At 36.6% G+C, this 13908-nt stretch overlaps 1 protein-coding gene across 1 annotated transcript; it reads left to right on the top strand.

Annotated features, from left to right (window-relative positions):
- Positions 1 to 3581: 3581 nt before the first annotated feature.
- On the top strand, positions 3582 to 10711 carry LOC149088519 (chymotrypsin inhibitor-like). Its single transcript, XM_089248049.1, has 2 exons — positions 3582 to 3749; positions 10371 to 10711. Exons 1-2 carry the CDS (start codon positions 3680 to 3682, stop codon positions 10562 to 10564), a joined length of 264 nt encoding a protein of 87 aa, XP_089104175.1. The 5' UTR covers positions 3582 to 3679; the 3' UTR covers positions 10565 to 10711.
- The last annotated feature ends 3197 nt before the right edge of the window (positions 10712 to 13908 follow it).

Below are 13908 nucleotides of genomic sequence, written 5' to 3'. Positions count from 1 at the left end.
GAAAAGGCCCATAAGCCCACCGGTTTCTATTCGAGGATTTATTAGGATGAGGACCCTACAAGAGAGAGTGGAGAAGTTGGATACCCGTGTGGTCAGGGCAATGGAGCCCTGCATGTGAAGGAGAAAGAGAGTCCCGTGTGGACTGGCCACAGGGGCCCTGTACGTGAAGAAGGCGGATAACTGTGTAGTCAGGCCATAAGGGCCCTACACGCAATGCAATGAATATCTGAGGAACTGTTGAGAACTGACATTGCAACGAAACGGATGCGCCGTAATGTGTGTGCCAGTGTCGTGAAGCATCCAGATGTCTGCAAGTATGTTTTGTGTGTAACTTTTTATTGTTTTGACTTACAATGAAGCTCCGGAAGGGGAGCGATGGTTCTGGGGGCAGGAGAACTCGGTCGTGGGGAGTGATGTGGGTTTTTGTGTGGTCGGGTGGCGGCTGTTGTGGGACTTGGCTGAGGATGTTTAGTTGGGGTTGAGGGATCAAACGTCCTGGTGGTGCCGGGCGGAGATGCAGGGCTATTTTTGAGTTGGGAATGTGAAGGAGGCTGGGTGACGAGAGAGTTGGTGAGGGGCGCCCTGGGGGTTGGGTTGGCTTGGGGTGGCTTCGCTTGGCTGATACACCAGTAGGTTTTCCCGGTACGTCCGCGGTCTTATGACCACTGTGCTTAAATTGCAATAGCGATAGAGCCTGCACGTGCTCGGTTCATTCTGCATTCTGATGGAAAACGATAAAATTCTTTTGTGATGATTTTATGAACTGGTTGTTGGACAATAACTGCTAAGTCGAATTACTACTATTATTGGCTATTGCGTAGTTTTCGGGAATACCGGAAATACCCGCTGTATTAGAGATGCTTTACAAGTCGCTGTGCGGTCGTGTGGGCATCATGCTGGGCCCTTACCATGAGAATCCGCGTTCGAACCCCGTTGGCGGCACAGTGGTGGTCGTCTGAATTTGATTTTCTGCGATTTTCCAACTTCGAGACACGAATGCAAGAAAGTCTCCCGTTTCAAAAGTCTCTCACCGCAGAGAGAGCAGACAGTTTCGTAACATACATTCAAGCATTTACCATCTTCACTTTAATATCTAGGAGGCAAATGTCAGCACTAACAACAGTCGCTGTGCGGTCGTGTGGTCATCGTGCTGGACTCTCGTTCTGAGGATCCAGGTTCGAATCCCGTTGACGGCACAATGGTGGTCGGCTGAAGTTAGTTTTCTGCGGTTTCCCAAGTGGTGCCAATGCCCAAGTGGTGCCGGTCTCCCATTCAAAAATGTCTCTCCGCATAGAGCAGGCAGACCTACAACACGATACTGACGTAACATGGAAATTCAAGCATTTCCATCTTTACTTCAGAAAATGAAAAACAGATGGCAGCATGAACACGAAACAAGCGTAACTCGACAACATAAATACATTAGGGGCATGTGCCGATTCGTTAGAAATTCCGTAAACACGAAACAAGCACAACTCTGATAACATGAGCACGTCAGGGCCATACATACACTCACACAACATATTTTTCTGCATGCTCCAATTCGTTAAAAATTCCGAAGGAATCTGTACGAGATTCGTATATACGGTTAAGTAGTAACAGATGCTTATACTGACGTTATACATTACATTATTTGTTCCTAGGCCTTTTAACTCTTTTCCATTACATTCTGCATTACAAAGGTACAGAAAATAAATTAAATTTATTTCTTTCTCAAGTGCCATCTATATTTTTCTAGAAACGACTATAAACGACGTAACAACAAGAATGGAAATTTCGTTTCGGTGCGTGTGGGGATGCGGAAAATTATTCGAAAATTCACGCATTTAAAGGATTAAAGTGAATTATTTCTGTTATTAGCAAAAAGATAATTTTTTGTAGTGTTGGCTCTTTCCTACTTATTTTTAAAAATAATTCGTGTGAACGAAATAACTAAATAAAGATGTACTCACGTCGTGGGTAATTTACAGGCGGCCAGCACTGTGCATACAAACTTCCGAAGAAGCAGAAGAGCATTGCGACCAAAACTGTCTTCTTGTCAATCATCTTGTGAGTTTCGATCTTGCAGATTGCCAATTGGAATTATTTGAAACAATCGATTCTCCCATTTATATATACATACACGATCTATATGTAAGACGCAGTAATTCAGTTCACCTGCTTGAACGGGAAACAATGGAAGCTATGCAAACACAAAATCTATTCGGAGAATCGGAATTTAGCTCTACAACTATTGCTGAACAAATAATTATGCGTCACCTATCAATCAATGAGCATTCCGGGTGTAAAATATGTCATTCGATACCTAAAAATATATACGATATGATCCGTGACATTTAATCATTATTCTGTAGCATAATTCCATTTTATTCACATGAAGGTTGCTTACACCTTCTTAAGATGATAGTGGTTTTCGAACAATTCCCCCCGTTCGGATCATGTCCTTCATGTGCGGCAATTTTTCCATGCCAAGGACCCGTAACCATATACAACACTGAAGTTTTTCACTAGTACGTACGGCTACCTCATTCAATGCTAATTGCTACTGACGGAACTTCTGAGGACTTACGTTTGTTCTAGTAATGTCATGTTCAAACACACATGTTTCACCGCTACACAGCTTGCTGCATACCATGTAAAGATGCATAATGAATTATTTTACAGTGTTCTAATCCTTTGACTATGAAATTTTTTGAAATTTGAAAAATGTAACCAATAAGCGTATGGTCATATATTTTACATTCGGGCAAAAGTAACCGATGCATTTATTGGCTGCGTTTCTCAAATTTTATAAAAAAAACTTCTGTGAAACTTTTATAATGTAATCCTGGCCTTAGGCGTACTTTTGCAGTCTTCTTTAAAAATTGCGTTACTTATGGGATGATTGAACATTTTCCCATGTTTTGCAGTTGCATTTCGACTAAACACACACTTTGTTGTGGAAAAGTTGAATTTTCGTAACGCCATCGAATGAACTTGCATATAAATCCACTTCACAGCTTGTTGCATACCATGTAAAGATGCTCGATGAATTATTTTACAGTGTTCTAATCCTTTGACTATGATATGAAATTCGACAAATGCAACCAATAAGCGTATAGATTACATTCGAGCGAATGTAACCCACACGTTTATTGTGGCTGCGTTTTCCAAATTTCATGAAAGATCTTCTATGAAACTTTTATAGTGTAATCCAGGCTTTAGGCATCCATTTTCAGTCTTTTTTAAAAAATTGCGTAACTTTTGGGATGACCGAACATTCTCCCTTTTTTCGAAGTTGCATTTCGACTTGGAAAAAAAACGAAATACACATTTTGATGAGGAAAATTTAAATTTTCATAACGCCATCGAATGAACTTGCATATAAATCCAAAGACACGGAATGGTTTTTTTCGGTCAACACATGTTTAAAGCGTTTGCTGTGACTTTGCTCAATATAATTATACTCAAAGAAAATCAGCATTTACATCTCTCTTTTAAAACAAGATTTGTACAGCTGAAGGATGACGTTACGAAATACTTAGAAATACTTTGTTTGCTCATTTTACTTAACGAGTAGGAGGCTTATGTTACGTAGTATATAAAAAGCCTTTCTCTCAGTTTCACGAAAGTTAAAACGTTCCATCCATTCACTCTCCGGATTTATCTCCTAATATTGAATAAGAGTCAATTTCAGAGCATGGGAAAATTTCAGCTCTTTACGTTGTTGGTGGTTGCTGTCATGTTCATCACAGCGTCAGCTCAAAAAGGTAATTAATATTTAAAAAAATAGTTTTATTAATTAAATAAATATTATTATTATTATTAGAATTTCTTTTTTATTATCTTTTAAAATTTTATTTAATTACAGAGGGAAAAAAAAGACACTATTTGAAGTTATATAACGTGGATCCGTCTCATATTAACTTTTAAAAAGAATATCACAGAGTTTAAGATATCGTAATTTACTGCAGTAAAACCGTAACTTATACAGCTCTAAAAGATAATTTTTAGGCAGCGGCCTATTTAATAACTTCTCTTTTTTTGCAAATTCCGACTTTGAGTGATTTTAACGGATTTCGATTAACATGTTACTGTATGTAAAAACTTTTATTATATTTATTATGGTAAAAATATTTTTTTAATCCAGAAAAATTTAGCATCATAAAATACTCAAAGAAAATTAAGTTCTACTCATTCGTGTTGGTGTTTTCTCGATTCTTGAATGACAATTAAGTACAGCTTATAATGGCGTATAAAAAGCGATTGAGTTTCTACGAAAACTTTTATTTTCTCTCCGGACATTCTTCTAGATTCAGTTTATAAACGTCTTTCTTTTCAAAAAATTAGAACAGCCCAGATATTTACGAAAACACATCACGAAATGCTCAAATTGGAAAGCCAAAATTAACATTACGTTTGTAATTTGCATTTTAAACTTCTAAGAGTTTGTTCTCGAACATATCGGTAGCAAAAAAATTTGCGTGTAATAGATTGAATTGTGTCTTTAAAATGTCAAACTTCCTTTTCTTCTTTGTTTTAATAAATTAGAGCAGCGGTTCTCAACCGGTGCTCCGCGGAGCCCTTGGGGTTCCTTATGCACTCCCCAGGGGCTCCGCGACCCCTCGAGGGAAAAAAAATCAGTAAAATAAAAAGAAATAATTAAATATTTTTAAATAGTAAAAATAAATAAATGACTTTAATGAATAATTAAAAATGGGCCTATGGGACTCCGCCATAGAATTTTTTTACTAAAAAGGGCTCCGCGCAAATAAAAACAGGTTGAGAACCGCTGAATTAGAGCAACCTGAAAGTTGTTTCGAAAAATTGGAACATCTGAATAAAAACCGATTATCACATGATTATTTTCATGTAAACTTAGATCAACTTGATCGATTGAGTGTTGTATGTTTTCCCGGTTATGTATGTTTCTAGAATAGTTCAATCTCTTCGCATTACGGGAAGAAAAACGGGACATTTCTGCAAACGCAAAAATTACATGTGCATTTGCTTGGACAGTATGAGAAAACGCATGCTGATATCGTTGCGTACAAAGAAAGAACATGGTAATGGATTTATTTGTAATTCTCAAGAGTGATTTGAACTTGAGGGCTCACGCGGAAAGTGTCCTGTTGAAGTCCAATTAGTCCCTTGTCTTTATCGTTAGGTCGGCTGGACCATTCACTTCTGTCTCAGCGATGGTGCGACTGTATTTCACATATGTTTACCCTCACTTGAGTATGGCTCATTTTTTTTTTAATAAACAAATCACAAAAACACAGACATATATACAAATACAAACATACACATAGGTACAAACATAAAAACACATGAATACAAACTCTTTGTGACCCCAAGGGACTTAAAAGTCATTCCAGCAGGTCTAAAGGGGGTTATAATCACATATGTTTCAGACAACAGCTTTTATAAAGATTAGATATATGTTATATTGTATTTTTATTTATATATTTACGATTACGGTATACGTTAAGATGTTAGATTTCTCATTTTGAGAGTTATAATCACGGTTATATAATTAAATTATGTATTATGAATATCAGTTAGTACATTACATGTAACACCATACATATGCATATATCTATCTATACTTATATGCACAATAACAACGATATGCATCCTTTCATCATTTTACAATTTCTTTCTCTTTTCGTACACAGTGCACAGATTTTTATATCTGATTATAGCGTATTTGTTAAAATCATTTCATAATCATTATTTTAACAAAGTCGAATACTATATGATTTATGTTTTTTCTATTGCTAATTTGGTTTTCAGTATAAAATAAGTTTAAAATTAGGGGCTATGTAGGAAAAGCTCTTTTTATATAGCGTTTTGTTAGGCTTCGATACCTGATATACTCAATTGTATCTATCTGTGGTTCTATTTCGATTTTTTGTTAAATATTTTTCATTTGCTTGTGAAAATTTTATCGTTCTATATATGTAGTTTTGTCTTAGAGAGATATAGTGTGGCACTGTATTTTCGTACTATCTGTTATTATTTGAGATCTTATTCTATCATACATGCTATCTAATTTCCGGATATTGTCATAGTATGCTCCACCCCAAACACAAATTGCATAATTAATGATTGCATAAATCCGTGATATTCGATATACGGGTGTTGATATTCGATATACGGGTGTTGATATTCGATATACGGGTGTTGCATGGGGTAATAAAACGCTCAACGATATTCAAGTGGAAGACGTGGAGGTCCTAAATCTTCTAAGAAATGTATGTGCAAGCAAAGCACCAGGACCAGATGATATCTATCCCAGGGTTCTCAGGGAAGGTGCTAATGAATTGTTGGGGCCAGTCGCACAGATATACAGGAGTAGTGTTGCTGAGGGTATCGTCCCGAGAGATTGGAAACTGGCTAACGTTGTTCCTATATTTAAGAAGGGTAGTAGAGAAGTGGTGTCTAATTATCGTCCAGTGAGTTTGACGAGCTCCCTCGCGAAAATTTTGGAAATTATCATCAAAAGGCAGTTTGTGAAGTGGATAGACGAGAATAATGTATTGTCGGATAATCAGCATGGGTTCAGGAAGGGGAAGTCATGTGTAACTAACCTCCTTTGCTTCTATGATTACGTGACTAAGGCTTTGGGTAAGAGCAAAAATGTCGACGTGGTTTACCTTGATTTCCAGAAGGCATTCGATCGGGTCCAACATGGCAAACTCTTGAAGCGTTTACACGAGATTGGAATAGGGGGCAACTTGCTGAATTGGATAGAATCGTGGTTAAGAGATAGGTCGCAACGAGTTATGGTGAACGGGGAATTCTCTGGTTGGACAGACGTCACAAGTGGAGTTCCTCAGGGAAGTGTCCTTGGCCCCATACTTTTTTCACTTTTTATCGATAAACTCGATCAGGGTATCGATGGAATTACTAGCAAATTCGCAGATGATGTGAAGCTAATGGGGGTAATCGGGAATGAAAGCGATAGGGAGTTGCTCCAGACCAACTTAAACAAGATTGCAGCATGGGCAAATGAATGGAGCATGACGTTTAGCGTAGATAAGTGCATGGTCGCTCATTTTGGTTCGAACAACCCACGGTTCTCTTACGAGTTGAATGGTGTCACTATCCCGGATGCAACTAGAGTCACCGATTTGGGAATTCTCATTGACGAGCGACTTAAGTTTTCTGAACATTGTTCAGCGGTTGTCAAAAAATCGAATAGAATGCTTGGTCTCATTTTCAAAAAGGTCTCTTCGCGTTCTCCTAAAGTCATTCTTCCGCTTTTTCGAGGCTTAGTTCGTCCTGGACTGGAGTATGCTGTAAGGTTTTGGAGACCATACCTACAGAGGGACATAGACTTGGTTGAAGGGGTGCAGAGAAGAGCTACGCGTGTCCTTATTGGCACACAGGGCTTGAGTTATGAAGAAAGACTTCATTTTTTGAATATGTTTACATTGGATGAACGCAGGTGTCGAGGAGATATGATCGAAGTGTTCAAAATTTTCAATGGGATGGATAGGATGGACCATGAACTTTTAGTACACCGCCAATCGACTGCTTTTACAAGGGGACACCAGTATCGATTGGTGAGGGACAATGCAAGGTTATGGTGTCGCAGGGAATTTTTCTCCAATAGGGTTGTTAATAAATGGAATAGCTTACCCCCGGAGGTAGTAAATTGTAACACAATTGACACGTTTAAAAAGAAATACGATAAACATGTTGGGGTAAATCGGGAAGCTATCCATTCTTAGAATAAGACAACCATAAGTATTCTTTATGGGCATTGTATAATATTTTATCATGTGTATATATTGTTTGTAATTTGTGTTAATTGCATTTTTAATTGGGTTGCTGTATTTTTGAAACATATGACAACCATATTTTTATGGGCATCTTTTTATCAGCCACCTCGTTGGGCATTTTGCCTGTTGTGGTGTTGTATTTGTATTTGTATTTGTATTTGTATAAAATAAGTATTTCAAAAATTTTTCATCGATTAAGTTTTTCATTTTATATATGATTATTGCATATTTTCTGATTTTTTTTGATTAAAATATCACAGTGCGAGTTCCATTTAAGGTCAACAATTCAACAATTAATATGTTGTATTGTTATACCCAGATAATTGTACTCATGAACTTTTTCTATTTCTTGGCAATAGCAATCACTATTACCTTGGCAGCGACAATGATTATGTATTTTTAGGTGTATGCTTTCATTGATATTCATGTTTCTAGTTTTCATTTAGATGTATTTTGTTTTTTGAAAGTTAAGTTTTAGTTTATGTTTTATTAGACACATGCTATTATTTGTTAGGTCATCTTCTACTTTTTTTATTAAATCTAATGTATTTATATCTTCTACATAAAGCGCTGTGTCATCAGCAAAGGTTATCAACTTTCCATTTAATTTCAGATTGCATAAATCATTTATACATATCAAAAATAGTATTGGACCCATTACAGATCCTTGAGTTACTCCTTTCTTCACCTCTCGAAAGGAACTAATTTCTTTCTGAATCACAACTGCTTGTTGTCTTTTGTTATAGAATGACTCAAACCATTTAAGCATATTTCCTCTAACTCCCATTAAGAATAGTTTACTTGTTAATATTTCCAGATCAACGAAGTTAAATGCTCTTTTTAAATCTAAGAACACAGTTATGGAATACATATTATTATTGAAGCCATTGTGTAGATAGTTACTTAGATCTAATATTGGCATTTCTGTGTTTTTATTTTTTTGGAATCCATAGTTATTGGGAGAGAAGAAGTTTTGTCTATTTAGGAAATTTAGAAGTCGTTTTTTAACACATTTTTCAATTATTTTTGAAAAAACTGGAAGTATACTTATTGGTCTGTAATTTACCAGATCATTTCTATGTCCTGCTTTATATATATAGGATGAACGAGAGAGTATTTTAATTCATGATAAAAGATACCATTCAAAAGAGAATGATCAGTTAATTTTTTTAATGTGTTTAGGTGGTATTTTGAAATCATTTTCATCATTTTAGGGGTTGTCCATCATAGCCACTTGCTTTATTTTAATTTAGGTCTCTTGTTACTTGTTTCAGTTCTTCTTGATCTATCTCAGTACAATACATAGAGTTGGTTGAACTGGTAGATATACATAGTATTTTGTTCCATACAGTACATGCAAAAACTATTTTGTTCATTGGTGTCTAAATTCCTAGTAATGAAGTTATTTGCCAAGTCCATAGTACATCCATTTCATTTCATTTCATACCGTACACCGTCTACAGGCACTATCCACAATTGTAAATTGAGTATGGCTTAGTACATATACTATGGAGCCATATTCCTACAGCGATGGGAGTCCGTATTGAGCTGGTAGAGAAAAAGTTTTTGCGGTCATTATTCCGGAAGGCTTTAGGTGTGCATGCACCTACTTCGGATCTTCTCTTTTTTTTTCAAGATGACATCTTTCGATAGCAGACGTACAATGCGAGAACTATCATTTCTACCAAAAGTTTTTCATGGCAGAATTGATTACTCTTATTTGTTGAGCCTAATTAACGTATCCGTACCATCTCGCGAGCAACGGGCTCATAGTTCCCGCAATGTTTTTTAGTTATATCGTGCACGAACGAACATTTTGGATACTTCACACATTTTGCGAGAATGTACGAGTGACTTGTAAAAATTATTACACGACTGAATTCCCAGATATCTTTTGTGAAGTTTCCTCATTTTCCACTAGGTAATATACGTATTTCTCACTAATGCATCTTTTCATCTCTGAGTGTCTTACTTTTTTTCACTTGTTTTCATAAGTTTTCCATATTGATGTATTTCTGTTTACCTATCATTGTGCATTGTATTTTGGTGAAATGCATCTATTTTTCGGGATTTTTGTTTTTATTCTGGATAAACGTGGCTTTGTCTTTCTTGTATCGAGTTATTAATTTGTATTTCCATTACGTATGTACAAATTTGCATTATGTGCTTGTTTGAGGATTTTATGCTATTATTTTACTGTTCTTTTATATTTTCATTTATTTATTTTATTTGTGGCATTTATACGCCCGTGGCGGTTTTCTATCTCTGTAATTGGACTCGGCTTGTTGAGATATGAAAATAAATAAACAAATACATTGTGCTGTGGCCATCTTTGGCCTTGACCTCGAATTCAATGCATCAATATTTTGACCATGTCCAAGAAGCCGTATCGATGCTGCAGCCATTCACATAGGAAAAATTTGTTTCTATGAACGTCTAAAAGTGAATAAATGAATAAAGTGTTAGTAATGATTAATTGCACATGCATATGCGAATCAATATTTGACATGTTTTAATAATTTTCTCAATAAAATGCAGAATATATTAATTTTGCTTCTCGTGATCATGATAATTGACAATTTATGCTTGTATCCATCATAGATGATTGTCCAAAAAATGAAAGACGAGAGAAGTGTGGAAGCGCCTGCGAACCAAACTGTAAAAAGCCTAATCCAGAAATATGCGTGATGATGTGTGTCGACGGATGCTTTTGCGAGTCAGGCTACATCAGAAAAGAGCCCGCAAAGGATGGAGTGAAAGCACCTTGCGTCAAGAAATCCCAGTGCTCCAAGTAAAAAATACTACCATAAAAACTTGAAATTTTTTTCCCGGCCTTACTTCAACTTGTATTGTGATTATATGTGTGTGTGTGTGTGTGCATCCAGGTATAAATCCATGTTTATTCTAATAAATTAAATGCATTAAAAAGCATTGCACTCGTTTATCACTGAGGTTTTTTGAAAATGTCTACTAGCGTTACATTCTTTCGTCGTGATGGACAATAGCAAGCCGTTAAGTTTTCATTCGTTGAAAATAATGTCTGAATATAGTCTTATAGTCAGATTATCACTAGACTATGATTCTTTACTCAGAGACTGACCGCCTTCCTTACCTATGATATTGTTCGTCTCAATGATCTCTACCAGAATCAGCAGAAATCTGATGCTGCGTATACAATGGTACACTTCGTATAGGTACAACACCAAAAGAGTATAAATTAAATCTATCTATAAATATATAAAGTGGATGTAATTCATACAAATTTAAAATTTTATTCCGATCTTGATGAAATTTGTCATACTTGGCCTTCAAAACAAGAGGAAGGTCACCGTTTGCATGTGACTTCGAAAATTCACACCCACTGGGTCCATATTCAGGGCGTTTATATTAGACCGTTGTGCTCACGACACCCATCTTAGGTTCACGTCACCGTTGTTGCGTTCCCCCGCTGTTATATTTCATAAATTTCCATAGTATTCCATAAATTTTATTAGATTCCTTGAAATGACTTTTCTTTAACATAAACCTGTTTTTGCTGCTCAATAAAAATCAAATTTCAACTATCACTTCGAAGAATCAACTCTAGTTGAGGAAATTATAACATAATTTCTTAACCGATACTTTAAAGCAGTGTTTCCCAAAGTGGGCAATACCGCCCCCTGGTGGGCGATGGAATGGTCCAAGGGGGCGATAGAACCTACCGATTTAACATAGGATCCTATGAGTTTACTTGAGTTGGGGGCGATAGACGAAAAAATTTCTGATGAAGGGGGCGATGGAACAAAAAGTTTGGAAGACTATGCTTTAAAGTATTGAACTTCACCATGCTAGAGAGCTCACCTGCACTAAATTTCATTACAATAATAAATAACTTAGACCGGGAAATTCTGAAAAAAAAAAGAGCGATAAACATTCCCAAAATGCACATTAAATTAATTAGAAAACTTGTGTTTTAACTCAACAGCAGATGTCGCTAGTAAAAGTGTTTTGGTGCTCGTACTAATTGAATCTGAAATGTCGAAGATGTTTGAATACTCTCTGCAATGAAACTTGTGCCATGTTGTTATATATATTTGGGGGGCGGGGGCAAAAATTTACCATGAGCACTACAATTTGTAGAGAATATACCTTGTAATGGTGAATGTCTGAACTGATTGAAGAGGTCAACAAGCTTTTACCTTTGTTAAAATTTAACGTAGACAAGGGCTAAACGCATTTCGGAGTTATTATGTGGAGTTCCTTCCTCATTGGAGAAATACTTGAAACATTAAATATAAAATACGAAAACAAAGAACTAAAGCACCTTACATATTTATAAACATAAAAAGGTCATCATTTACAGCAAGGGTGCTCAATCGCTTGGAGAGTGTGGGCCACTTCATTGGTTTGGAAACGTGTCGCGGGCCATTTGAGTAATTTAGAAGTGTGCCACGAGTCACTCGGGTGATCTCACAATGTGCCGCGAGCCCCTTCAGTTATTTGGAAGTGTACAGCGAGTCATTCAGTTGATCTAAAAATGTGCAGCGAGTCATTCAATTGATCTGAAAATGTGCTACGAGCCACTTTCAGTTTTCTGGAAATGTGAAGAGTCACTCAGGTGATCTGAAAATCTGCCGCAGGGCCGCTTGAGTGATCTGGAAATCCGCCGCAAGCAATATAAATGACCTGGATATGAAAATGTTTTCGAATCTCGCTCCTAGTCACATAAATGATCTGTAAATGTGGCAAGAGTCACTAAAAATATTAATAAAAATGTCGCGAGCCGCCTAAGTGAACTGTAGATGTGTCACGGGCCACTTAAGTGACCTGGCGATGTGGCACAGGTGACTCAGGTGATTTTTTAATTTGTTTCCGGCCGCTAAAAGGTGGTTTACACCGACAGGGTTTAAACTGTAGTCACAATTTCTGGAAAGGAGGTCGACACGGATTGGTTAAATTCAGGTTTACAACCAATCTGTGTCGATCCCCCTATCAAAAAATTGTGACTATAATGTAAACCCTGTCCGTGAATACCGCCCTTAGTGATCTGGAAATGTGCCGGGGAACACTCAAGTGATTTGGTAATCTTTCATGGGACACATGCAGTTTGGTTATTTGTCGTGGGCCACATCAGATGACTCCAAGGGCCTCATTTGGCCCGCGGCTATGGGTTGAGTATATGTGATTTACAGTGGGAACTGGTGTCTTTTGCATTCAATTTTTTTCCCTTCCTTTCATTAAGATGTCCCTAATATTTCTTATGGGTAGTTAAGACTGCAGATAGAGAACACGCAAATCTTAATTATAGACCACCCTGTAAAACAAACAGTCTTCACACTAAATTTCCAATCTGTTATACGTATATAGTAATTTTTTATCTAAGTTCAGCCTAAGGTTCAGTCTAACTTTATTAACCCTCTATTTTCTGGTGTACATGTGAATATACATAGTAAATACAAAAGGTGTCCTATGTAAGTGCTGTAATGTGGCATTTATTTCATCAACCGTAAGTCGTAGAGGTAGGATTCCAATTTGAAAAATGCTCAAAAGGCGTTCAAAAATCACCCTATACCAGTTTTGAGAGTGAAAATACAGTGTGTAGCAAAATAAAAAAAAATCTGACTTTTTATACGGTCCCTCTGTCTTCTAACTTCCAGTTAGAAAGTTGTTGCCCTGTATCTCCTGAGCCCAATAGAAAAAAATTACAAATTGGCAAGTGCAATATTCGCTAAAATATTTGAATTCAAAAATCGGAGAAAAGTTATAAAAGAACAGCAAAAACTAACGGACAAGGGCGCTCCGTTCCATTATTCATTCTGTTCTTTTCCAAATTTTCTCAGATTTTTGAATTCAAATATATCCACGGATATTGCTCTTAGAAACTTGGAATTCCTTTTGTTAGCCTTAGGAGAGACAGGGCACCATCTTTTTAATTGGAAGTCAGATTACAGGGGAACCGTATAAAAATGTATGTTTTTTTTATTTTGTTACACACTGTATTTTCACTCTCTAAACTGGCACAGGGTGATTTTTGAACGTCTTTTGAACATTTTTCAAATTGGAATCCTACCTCTACGACTTACGGTTGATGAGATAAAGGCTACATCAGCACTTACAGGAAACCCTGTACAGTAAAAAAAACCATTATAGAAATTTATTT

This window comes from Pholcus phalangioides, unplaced genomic scaffold (assembly GCF_987345545.1).
Source record: "Pholcus phalangioides strain wild (caught in Gottingen) unplaced genomic scaffold, Ppha-v1.0 ptg000003l_1, whole genome shotgun sequence".
Classification (NCBI taxonomy): domain Eukaryota; kingdom Metazoa; phylum Arthropoda; class Arachnida; order Araneae; family Pholcidae; genus Pholcus; species Pholcus phalangioides.
The sequence above is the reverse complement of the archived record's forward strand: the minus strand, read 5'-3'. Positions and strand labels throughout refer to the sequence as shown.